At 40.1% G+C, this 11804-nt stretch overlaps 1 protein-coding gene across 3 annotated transcripts; it reads left to right on the top strand.

Moving 5' to 3' along the window:
* The first annotated feature begins 204 nt into the window (after positions 1-204).
* On the top strand, positions 205-11804 carry LOC110486896. 3 transcript variants are annotated; one of them, XM_036938968.1, is made up of 5 exons: positions 205-785; positions 1607-1935; positions 5562-5695; positions 6992-7070; positions 11161-11795. In XM_036938968.1, the coding sequence occupies exons 2-5, from the start codon at positions 1644-1646 to the stop codon at positions 11175-11177; spliced, it is 522 nt and encodes a 173-aa protein (XP_036794863.1). In that variant the 5' UTR covers positions 205-785; positions 1607-1643; the 3' UTR covers positions 11178-11795. The 3 variants fall into 3 exon arrangements, with proteins under 3 accessions (XP_036794863.1, XP_036794861.1, XP_036794862.1); XM_036938966.1 differs by having other exon boundaries at positions 210-785; positions 1603-1935; positions 11161-11804; XM_036938967.1 differs by lacking the exon at positions 6992-7070 and having other exon boundaries at positions 211-785; positions 1603-1935.

The following is an 11804-nucleotide window of genomic DNA, read 5'->3' as shown; positions in this document are numbered from 1 at the left end:
TACAAACTCAATCAGCATGACAGAGGGATCTCCAGGCTTGTCCTCATCAACACTCACACCTGTGTTAACGAGAGAATCACTGACATGATGTCAGCTGGTCCTTTTGTGGCAGGGCTGAAATGCAGTGGAAATGTTTTTGGGGATTCAGTTCATTTGCATGGAAAAGAGGGACTTTGCAGTTAATTGCAATTCATCTGATCACTCTTCATAACATTCTGGAGTATATGCAAATTGCCATCATACAAACTGAGGCAGCAGACTTTGTGAAAATGAATATTTGTCATTCTCAAAACTTTTGGCCACGACTGTAGTATGTCATGAATATTAATTGCCTCCACAGGTGTCAGGGAAAATGTATGGAGTAAAACATACATATTTTGATTTTGATTGTAGTGACGTAAAAGTTAGTCAAATAATTGTGTTTTGTTGTTTAACCTAATTTATTCCTAACCTATGATTCTGTCACATACTGACACCCACAATTGCACCTGAAATAAGTTCAGGTCTTGATTCTCTGTATGTTATTTTGTCATTTTATTTTGGTTTATTAGGCCTACCTCATTTGTTCAGAACCTAAGCGTAAAGTCGGCCTACTTCGTGTTCCTATTGGTGGAGAGGTTCTAGAGTAGACACCACTGTGGTATAGACATACTATATATTTCCTGTTATTTGAAGGCTCAGTTTAGTTGTGATGTGAAGCTCATGTTGTTTCAGCACGATGTCTGCATTCTGTCTGTGTTGTGCAATCTTCCTCTGTCTCCTTTGCAGCACCCTGGCTGAGAAAGGTGAGTGGTGTTTATTTAAATTTTCCATTGGGAGGTGATGGAAAGTTTTTGATTTAATCTAGTCAGTTTTACACTTTAAAATATATTATGTACATTCGACTCTTGATAAGTGCTCTTTGAATAAATGTGAATTCTTTAAGTACAATACAGTTTTCCAGTCACATTTCAATGACATGATTTTTAATAGCTTGTTCCTGATAACTGCATGCTCTGGCACAACAGTCCCAAGACATTGCCTTTTTCAGGAGTCCACTGTAATCTATAGAGTTGCAATATCATAGATGTACAAAAGAGGTTGTTTAAGTAATTTATTTTTCAAGTGCAATATTCAAATGAGGGTAGAGTAGTATATGGTTCCTTGTATTCATAATCCCAAAATAGACCCAGACTTGTGTGAAACTAGTTTTAGGTAGTGAAGATCTCCTTAACTGATTGGTGTTGGTTTATCTTTAAAGAACAAACATCTGACACATACAGGACCAGTCAAAAGTTTGGACACACCTACTCATTCCAGGGTTTTTCTTTATTTTTTATTATTTTCAACATTGTAGAATAATAGTGAAGACATCAAAACTATGAAATAACACGTACTTTGAAGATTCTCACATATAAAATATATTTTGAATTGTTTAACACTTTTTTGGTTACTACATGATTCCATATGTGTTATTTCATAGTTTTGATGTCTTCACTATTATTCTACAATGTAGAAAATAGTAAAAATAAAGAAAAACCCTGGAATAAGTAGGTGTGTCAACTTTTGACTGGTACTGTATGGTGTTTTTTTTTTCTCCATTCTCCCATCTGCTCATGAAAGGCAGCAAGGGACTGCTGGTCCGAAAGCAGGAGGGAGACACTATGACCATCCACTGCAGCACCTCTCTGCCAGACCAAGAAAACCTGGGTGTGTACATGCGCCTAACAAAAGAGATTCCAGTCCTCTACTTTCACCAGGAAACAAAAAAATTAATCCTCCACGAGAGGTTCAAACTCAGATTGACGACTAACGGAAGACTCAACAAAATGGACATCACCATCACAAACCTGACCATAGAAGACTCTGGGGCCTTCTGGTGTGTGTACAGTGTTTATAAGAAAAACAAGATTGAGAAGACTGAGGGGGAAGGAGCTGTTTTGCTGGTGGTGAATGGTGAGTGTCTCAGCCAGTCCTGATTCGTTCCCTAACCTTCCATTTGGCACTTACTGCACCCTTCAATGTTCAAGTTTTTTGTGGTCATTTTTTGTGGTCATATGCTCAAGCACAGTGAAATGCTTAACTTGCCAGCCTTACCCTACAATGCAGCATTCAATATCAAAATAGTATAACTAAAAAGAAAATGTAAAAACATGAGAATTAAGATAGGAAGCTACAGTAAATACAGGGTCAGTACCAGTTGTACAATGTACAGGGATACAGGAGTATTGAGGTAGATATGTACACAGGCAGAGATTAGGAGAAAGTGACTGGTAGCAGGATAAAAAAATAACAATAATGGTAAACAGTATGGCGGCAGCAGCATAAGTGGTGAGTGTGTGTGTGTAAGTGTCAGTTTAGATGTGATTGGTTGATTATACATGTAAACAGGGCTGGTTGCAGAAATATATAAATACTTATAGTAAAATATACAGATCTGTATGTTGGAAGCTCCTCTCCGGGTAATACCTATCCAGATCCTTCAGATCTGCAAATATTGAAGGGTAATAGGGTCAATGTTCCTTTATTTTTTTCTGGCACTGAGTAAATTTCAGATATGCCTGGCGCAGATTTGAACATTGTAAAAATGATGTGCAACCCGAGTGGCGCGGTGGTCTAAGGCACTGTATCTCGAATCCAGGCTGCATCACATCTGGCTGTGATTGGGAGTCCCATAGGGCGGTGCACAATTGGCCCAGTGTCATCCGGGTTTGGCCGGAGTAGGCCGTCATTGTAAATAAGAATTTATTCTTAATTGACTTGCCTAGTTAAATAAAGGTTAAAAAAAAAGATTCTGGCTCGCGTTTACTGTGATCACTGAGGCTGTACCCACTTTAAGGTACAGTTTTAACAGTGGCCAAGTAGGCTACTGTGGCTATTTAATTATAATGTAGGCCTACCATCAAAAACAATGGACAAAAATGCATCCCATAACATTTCATATGGAAATAGCTGTTCTATCATTCAGCCTACAGTAACAGCAAATGTGTGGTGTTCAATGTAGGCCTACATTCTATGAGACTTTTGAATTAAAAAACATGCAGGGCTTGACATTAACCTGTATTCACTTGTCCTTCAGACATGGAGGTGACTAAGTATGTTGTGTTTGATGCAAGAAACCATTTTACAAAATACAATTCATTATTATTCCTATACCATTACTACAGAGAATCAGACAAATGCTACCCTCTGCCTATTGGCTACTTAGCTTATTCAACACTGTCTCAAAATACAACACTGCCACCAAAGATATTTATTTAACCAAGATGGACCACAGCCTATCGTTTCCATTGGGAACAAATGAGTCATAGTGGACAGAACAGACACGGAGGTGGGCAGAGCCAAGCACAAGCTAGCGAGATCCTCTTGGTGCGTTCTAGCATAAATCTGCATATTTCCGTTAGGGAACGGCTACTCTGTGAAGTGCGCGTGTGCAGTAACTCAATTCACCTATGCACTCCTTCTAAACAAAGCAATTTAAAAATAAACACTTTTGCAAAGGGTAAGGTCTACAAAACTTAGTCCGCTCTGTTTAAAACATTCTAGTTTTGGGAATTGAAAACTGTATTGAAATCAAATGTTTCATCGATAAGAGAATGTGCAGCATGTCAGCCAAAATCCATCTTTACCCACTGTGGGGCCAGTTGGCTTCCTCTCACTACCATATTTGGTAGTGAGTGGAAACGCCAAGGGAATGCTTTAAATATCTGTATCATTGTTCTATCTGTGCTGCCCCTTTAAGACATAAAAAAAAGCTCTTTACCTGACTTGTTTTTCAAAGATGTAGCACACATTTTGTGCTCTTGTAGGAAGCAACCACTCCCCCATTGTTGACTAGAAATTAGCCATAACTAGGCTAATAACTCACTAGCAAAGAATATGAACAAATGTGCACAGGTGGCTGGCTACATGCAGCTCTCGCTTTGATCTCAAAACAAGTGCATCTACTCAGGACTGCTCATGCTGTCCTGTTCAAAGTGAATGGCACAGATCCGTATATAGCAATGGCTATTTGCATATAGGCCTACTGCAACTCTGATTGGTTATGGCGCACCGTTCTATGTAGACTACAGGCCTGAGTCGTGCATGTCAATTCAATAGAATCCTACTTCGATGTGCACTGCCTACAATAAACTATTTTTAATTTTTTTATTTCACCTTTATTTAACCAGGTAGGCTAGTTAAGAACAAGTTCTCATTTAAAACTGCGACCTGGCCAAGATAAAGCATAGCAGTGTGAACAAGACAACAACAGAGTTACACATGGAGTAAACAATAAACAAGTCAATAATACAGTAGAAAAAAGAAAGAGAGTCTATATACATTGTGTGCAAAAGGCATGAGGAGGTAGGCGAATATTTACAATTTAGCAGATTAACACTGGAGTGATAAATGATCAAATGGTCATGTGCAGGTAGAGATACTGGTGTGCAAAAGGCATGAGGAGGTAGGCGAATAATTACAATTTAGCAGATTAACACTGGAGTGATAAATGATCAAATGGTCATGTGCAGGTAGAGATACTGGTGTGCAAAAGAGCAGAAAAATAAATAAATAAAACAGTATGGGGATGAGGTAGGTAAATTGGGTGGGCTATTTACCGATGGACTATGTACAGCTGCAGCGATCGGTTAGCTGCTCAGATAGCAGATGTTTGAAGTTGGTGAGGGAGATAAAAGTCTCCAACTTCAGCGATTTTTGCAATTCGTTCCAGTCACAGGCAGCAGAGAACTGGAAGGAAAGGCGGCCAAATGAGGTGTTGGCTTTAGGGATGATCAGTGAGATACACCTGCTGGAGCGCGTGCTACGGGTGGGTGTTGCCATCGTGATCAGTGAACTGAGATAAGGCGGAGCTTTACCTAGCATGGACTTGTAGCTGACCTGGAGCCAGTGGGTCTGGCGACGAATATGTAGCGAGGACCAGCCGACTAGAGCATACAGGTCGCAGTGGTGGGTGGTATAAGGTGTTTTAGTAACAAAACGGATGGCACTGATAAACTGCATCCAGTTTGCTGAGTAGAGTATTGGAAGCATTTAGTATTTTGTAGATGACATCGCCGAAGTCGAGGATCGGTAGGATAGTCAGTTTTACTAGGGTAAGTTTAGCGGCGTTAGTTTTGCATTCAAAGTCTTGCATAGTTAATTTTGTTTCAAATCATTGAAAGTGGCTAAAATTGCGTTGATTCGAGCACAATTACCACAGTAGAGCGAAGCGTTGTTAGTGTTAACTTAAGGGGAAAACTCTAGAAAGTTGAATGAATTTCAATCTTGTGCTTCTCTGTGTGTGCTGATATTTAATCTGTGTGGCAGTCCGACGGGAGCTCAGAGGGAACATTGGTTAGGGAACGATTCAGGACCATTGTCTTAATGTGAGCTCTAAATGGCGCAGTCTCATAGGAACTAATCCTAACTTGAGCTACGATGCTGTAACTTCTAAACACGTTTAAATTGGTCAGTTTGTTGAGTTGTATTGGATTCTTCAACATCTCTTTTATAACGAATTGCACCTGGGGATATTTTGTTGATATGTACTGAACTGAATTGAAAAATGTGTGCTACCCTGGTGTGTTGCTGTGCCACAGATGAGGAGTGTGACCAGAATGATGCATCCTCAGGGCTAGGAATGTCCTGGTATCTGGTCCTGGTCTCAGCTGTCACTGCTGGCTCTGTGCTTCTCCTGAGTCTGCTCATCCTCTTCATCTGGGTCATCCCCAGGGTAAGTACTACAGTAAAGTGTGTGTGCCCACATGAAAAATAATGAAGTTTATTATAGAATACTACAGTACTTAGTATAGAATTCTGTAGTAAACTGTAATATACTATACTACACATTGTAGTATTCCTCAATCATGTGTAGTACTTACTATATAATGTTGTAGAATACTATAGTAAATTCTAAAGTATTATCATCACAAAACAAACACTTAAATACTACAGAATAGTCCTCAAATACACTACAGTCCGCAAACACGCCAGACTTTAACTATAGTAAATACTACAGTATTTAATTTGCATATACCCCACCCATTCCCTTCCCCCAGATCCCAATTTGTGCCAGGTTTTTGAAAAGACCAGAACTATCTGTTCGAGTGTCTCCTTGTAATATATGTTAGCAACGTTTTTATCCTCGTTCTTATTCATCGAGCTTTTCTTTTTGTACTCTTATTTTCTATTGTCGAGAGGTGAACCTGTAATTAAGCATGTATTTGCACTGTGTACTCCACGTATGTCATGTGTAAAGGTATATGACTAATAAACTTGAACTCTGAGATGCTTTATGACTATGGGCCCACATACTTTTCCCTAATGACCTGACCTGAAAAAAGTCCTGACCCTAACTATGGGAATACAGGGGTTGATGAAAGATGACAGCTCATATTATCCATTGAGGACAAGGAAACTCATTGAAGAGAAAACACAACACTTGTATCTCTTTGATCTGTTCACTGTCAGATGTAGTCTACATTGTCTGTGACAGGAGACGAGCGCTATGGGCTGTGTTGTCTTCATCATATTATCATCTTCCTTTTCATCTTCCTCATTATTCCAGTGTCCCAGCTGTCTGGCATATAGCCTAGTGGTTACGAGCGTTGGGCCAGTAACCGAAAGGTTGCTGGTTTGACTCCCCGAGCCAACTAGGTGAACAATCTGTTGGTGCCCTAACCCTAATTGCTATGGATAAAAGCTCATGCTAAATGAGTAAAATGTTATGATTCTGTACTGTCCACTCTTCTAGTGCTTGAAACTATTTTTATTTAGGAAAGAGTAGCCTAATCTCAATGCTGTGTGTGCTTGTGTGCATGCCCACCCATAATGGATCTTGTGTGTCTCTTTAGACCAGTGAAGTCATGGAAGTAGGCCAGGCTCTACAGGCTTTGTTGAGTAGAAGCCACTTCCCTCCCTATACTGTTGTTTCTTCCTTTATCTGATAAAAATGATGTCGGCCAACGTGGATATGGAGTGGAAATATTGTAATGCCCTTCCCTATCTCCTCATCCCTTCCTTTCTGCAGTGTTTTCATTCACATAGTAGAGAAGTGACAGTAGTCAAGTTCGATGGACAGCTAATAAACGAGACACACACCTGCACAGGTAAGCCTGGAGTCTTATGGGAGGAACTGATTTATTATGTCAATTCACTCTATTTTGCTTGAACAACACCATTCCAGCAATAATACATTTAAGTGATAATGCCAGAGGAGCTGATGTTTGGAGGATATAATGGCACGGGTGTTGTTAGGGCCGAGAAGAACTCGAGGGTCGGCAAACCGTGCCAGTATCTCCTCCAAACACCGGCTTAGAGGGCATTATCGCTTTTATACGGATTACCAACATATTCAAATAATGATTGACATATTTGCATTAAAAACATTATTTTAATGTATTTATTCATACTATTTCATCCTTCCACAAAATATAGTCCCGACACATCTAGGGTTGCTACCCAAGCTGACTGGTTGTTCGTTCGGTTGCCAGAGACACGACCCAGTCGTTCTGTATCTATGGACATAACCCAGTTTTTCTTTCTAAATGTACCATTGCCATACTGGCTGGCAACGTTCTTATCCCTTGGTTGCTAGCTAGACATCTACGGCTAACTTACAGTCCCGTCAAACAGTGCAGACAGAATAAGTAGCTGCGTTTACATTTTTTTAAGCTGTATGGGGGGTTTAACGTGCCATAATTAAGCCTCGTGAAGCTACTGATACCTCTTACGAGGTCAGCTAACGTCTTCCTAGCACCATAAAATACCGCCATGAATAAACGGACTGTTTAATGGAGGCAAGTTTTTTTGAAGGCGTCAAACTGCCGTCGAGTTCACGGCACGTTCATGTCACCTGACAGCTCTCAAATGCCGTGCCCGTCTCTTACTCTATGAATGGTCACTGCTATCCGGATTCCTTAGGATGTCCCTACCCTGAACCCTAAACCCTTAACTAACACTAAATTTAACAATTTGGGAAAGCCTATGAACTCTATTTGACTGAAAGCCACGAACACAACTCTTGTTTTTTGGTTGTCTGTTGTAGGCTACAGGGAACTGGTAACAACACAGTCTGTGATTGGTTAACAACATTTAGATCTGTATATAGCAAGATAACATACCATGCCATGAGGTGTTGAGGGAAAGACAGATTACCTATAGATTGGACATAATCTTTTCTAGGCCGTGAGCGATAACATGAAATACACAAGCCTTAGGCTATACTCGGAGGCTACTTTGGAATGTCGGCTTGCACGGTCAAAACTGAACGTTTCTAACATTTTATGGTTGAGATTTAATATAAATATAAACTATGCACCTTATGACTTTCATTAACATGCAGGCTTCACGCAGATGTTAGTAACACGGAACCCAAACCGGCTGCGCGCATGCATAAATTTATTTTGTCCCCCCCACACCAAACGCGTTCACAACACGCAGGTTAAAATATCAAACAAACTCTGAACCTATTACATTAATTTGGGGAACGGTCGAAAAGCATGAAACATTTATGGCAATTTAGCTAGTTAGCTTGCACTTGCTAGCTAATTTGTCCTATTTAGCTAGCTAGCTGTTGCTAGCTAATTTGTCCTGGGATATAAACATTGAGTTGTTATTTACCTGAAATGCACAAGGTCCTCTACTCTGAAAATTAATCCACACATAAAACCGTCAACCGAATCGTTTCTAGTCATCTCTCCTTCCATGCTTTTGCTTCTCTGGACTTTATATTGCGATTGGCAACTTTCATAAATTAGGTGCATTTCCACCACCGACCTTGTTCGTCTTTCAGTCACCCACATGGGATTAACCAATGACGAAATGGCACATGGGTACCTGCTTCTATTAACCAATGAGGAGATGGGAGAGGCAGGACTTGCAGCGCAATCTGCATCACAAATAGAACTGACTTCTATTTTAGAGCTTGACAACGCAGACGCTCGCAAGCAGTGTGGGTGCAATAATTTAATAATATAGTTTTCTACATTTATTTTCCAATGCGAGCTGTGTGGGTGTAAGGCATTGGTATGACGACATGCTAGTTACACGCAGGTGTCTTGCAGGCATTATTAACCTGTTTTCTAGTGACATTTATTTGGATACATCCATAACAATGAGCTAATGAGGCGAGATTTCGCCTGGGATAGAAAATGTGCTCTCTCGTTAGGGCACTGTTGTGGTGCTCAGAGGAGCTAGCCAACAACACAGTGTTGTCTTTACTATCATTAAATTGAAGACTTAGTTTTTATCAAAGATTCTCTGTAATTAGTATTACGCGATCAAACTGATTAATCATGTAACTGTAATTAACTAGGAAGTCGGGGGCACCAAGGAAAATATTCAGATTCCAAAGTTATAATTTCCTAATATAATTCACATTAATTAATTATTTACTTTACCTCACGTTAGTCTCATTCCAAACGTAGTAAATTGTTGGTTATCTGCACGAACCCAGTCTTCTCTATGAGTCATCCATACATCAATGGTCTTAAATCATTTATTTACTAACTAAGTAATTCACAGAAATGCATAAACACAAGAAATGATAACGGAGTTTCCCTAGTGGGATAAACCGGTATCGCGGCTTGGTGGACAAAAGGGGAAGTGGGGGTAAACTGAGATGAGACACTACAAAGTTGCTAATTATAACAATTGAAATGCTAATACTTTGCACATGAACGCTCACTCATTTGGGAACAATTGCAATCAAAATATATATTTACGCTCAGTGTGTCATCGGGATCTTTCTTGAAAAGTTAGTTTCTGTTGGAGAGTTTTCTTCCTCTCCCTTGCTTTCTCTCTCTCTGTCGTGGTTAGAGGGGATAGTTCAGAGCAACATTCATTCATGTTGTCGGCGGTTGTCATTCTTCGCGTTCAATGATACCGAATTCCTAGCTGCAGACTAGTAGTTAATATCAAAGACTTGTTCTTATTCTGTCGGTATCGATAGTCTAAGAGTTTCACCACGTGGTATGGTTAAAATATTCAGCAATGGTCTGCCACCTTTGTACTCCCGTGATTGAGATAAACATGGTCTGGTGATGATTTCTAAAAGTTGGGTTTTATTCAGAATGGCAGACGAGGGCTGTCCCAGGATGTCTGACCCTAACTGGGCTCAGGGGCGGTCCAGGATGTCTGACCCTAACTGGGCTCATGGGCGGTCCTCTGATTTAGTTCAAATCAAAAGGGAATTGTATTTTTCTTCATTAAACAGTCCACAATCATGTTACACCATTATTCAAACAGTATCATCCTCACTCATTCATCTTATACAACAATTAGATGTAAACCTCATATCTGAGGCTATTATCGAAACAGCGTTATGGTAATGTGGCCACACCGTCTCTCTTGATCTTCCCAAGTTGTAACAAACGGACCAGTTCGTAGCTGGATTCTTCACCGATCTTTTATACCTTCTCCGGAACGTAAATGTTGTTCGGACCTCAAGTTCTGTGAGGTGGAAGAAATTCCTTTGTTCTCTATGAAACTCCACTCTATCTCTATACTGTGTGGCCATGAGGAGATCCTCTCCTCAGGAATTTACGACCTCTCTCTGACCACGGCAGCCTAGTTGTAGGAGGCAGGGAGAGGCAGGGAGAGGGGGATGGGGCTTGCTGTACCCAAAAAGGGCAACGTCATGACAACAGCTAACACAATAACTTCAAACTGAAGCTGGAAAGACTGCAAACTAGCTGCACTTCATTTCGTTTGACCTTTTTTCAATTTATTTTTCTTTGTATATATCCCAATATTCATAATTTCGACTGGCTGAGAAACACTGCCTGCCTCGCTCTCTCGTTTGACTCCTGACCCCTACACGTACATCAAGGTTTATACAAATCTCCGCTGTTGAAAAAGAAATGTGAGATAATGTCCGGATGCTTTTTATAGTGGAGATCAAGTTTATGGCTGGGCTGATGAGACTGTGGATTGCGCAGTCAGATGAAACAGAGTAAATAGGAATTGTGGAATAGACACCGGCTGGAATACGCTTTTAACCAATCAACATTCAGGATTAGACCCACCCGTTGTATAATATGCATTCCTCCCTGTTTTGAGAATACCAATGAACATTTGTGCATGCCGAAAGAATGTTAAATGCAAAATGGCTTCTAACGAAAGCTTTCCATTCACAGCTAATAGCTACATAAAATTGCTATATAAAATTGTCTTAATTTCCTCCCTTTTTCCTGACAGTTGGAAATGGAGGATGAAGATACGATCGATGTTTTCCAGCAACAGACAGGAGGCCTCTACTAGCATGTGAAGTACTCCCCCACATCTTCCTCCACCCCCCAGACGGCTGCTTTGCAGCTTGTCCCATTTTCCACCACAGAACCAATACCATGCGGAAGACGTCCTGCTCACAGTTCTACATAACTGTTGATGTCTAGTGTTTTCATTCTTGCCTTTGTTTCCTTCCTGTTTTGTACATAAACAACCTCCGCTAAAACAACTCAGATTTGAGTAACATTCATACAAGGTGTGCTGCGAATAAACGCTGTAACATCCAGCTCTTAAAAAGTCCATTGTTTTGGTGACTTGTTGGTTCACTTATTCAGAGATCAAGAAAAGCTATTTTCCACCCGTTCACTGTTTGAGAATAAGACTGGTTTGTTATTCAACTTAATTTTCTGTTGTCGGTTTCAGAAAATTGGTTTTATATCTTTTTTATATAGTAGTGGTTGTGTAGAATGAAACATGTCTTGAACATAGTTTGACTAGGCCATGCTTGTAATAAGGAAACCCTGAAGAGATGTTTTAGTCCAGGTAAACATCTGTATTGTCTCATAAATGTCTTGTTAAAATAAATCCATTCCAATAAGGCATGACATAAGGTA

The sequence above is a fragment of the Oncorhynchus mykiss genome, chromosome 12 (genome assembly GCF_013265735.2).
Source record: "Oncorhynchus mykiss isolate Arlee chromosome 12, USDA_OmykA_1.1, whole genome shotgun sequence".
Classification (NCBI taxonomy): Eukaryota; Metazoa; Chordata; class Actinopteri; order Salmoniformes; family Salmonidae; genus Oncorhynchus; species Oncorhynchus mykiss.
The sequence above is the reverse complement of the archived record's forward strand: the minus strand, read 5'-3'. Positions and strand labels throughout refer to the sequence as shown.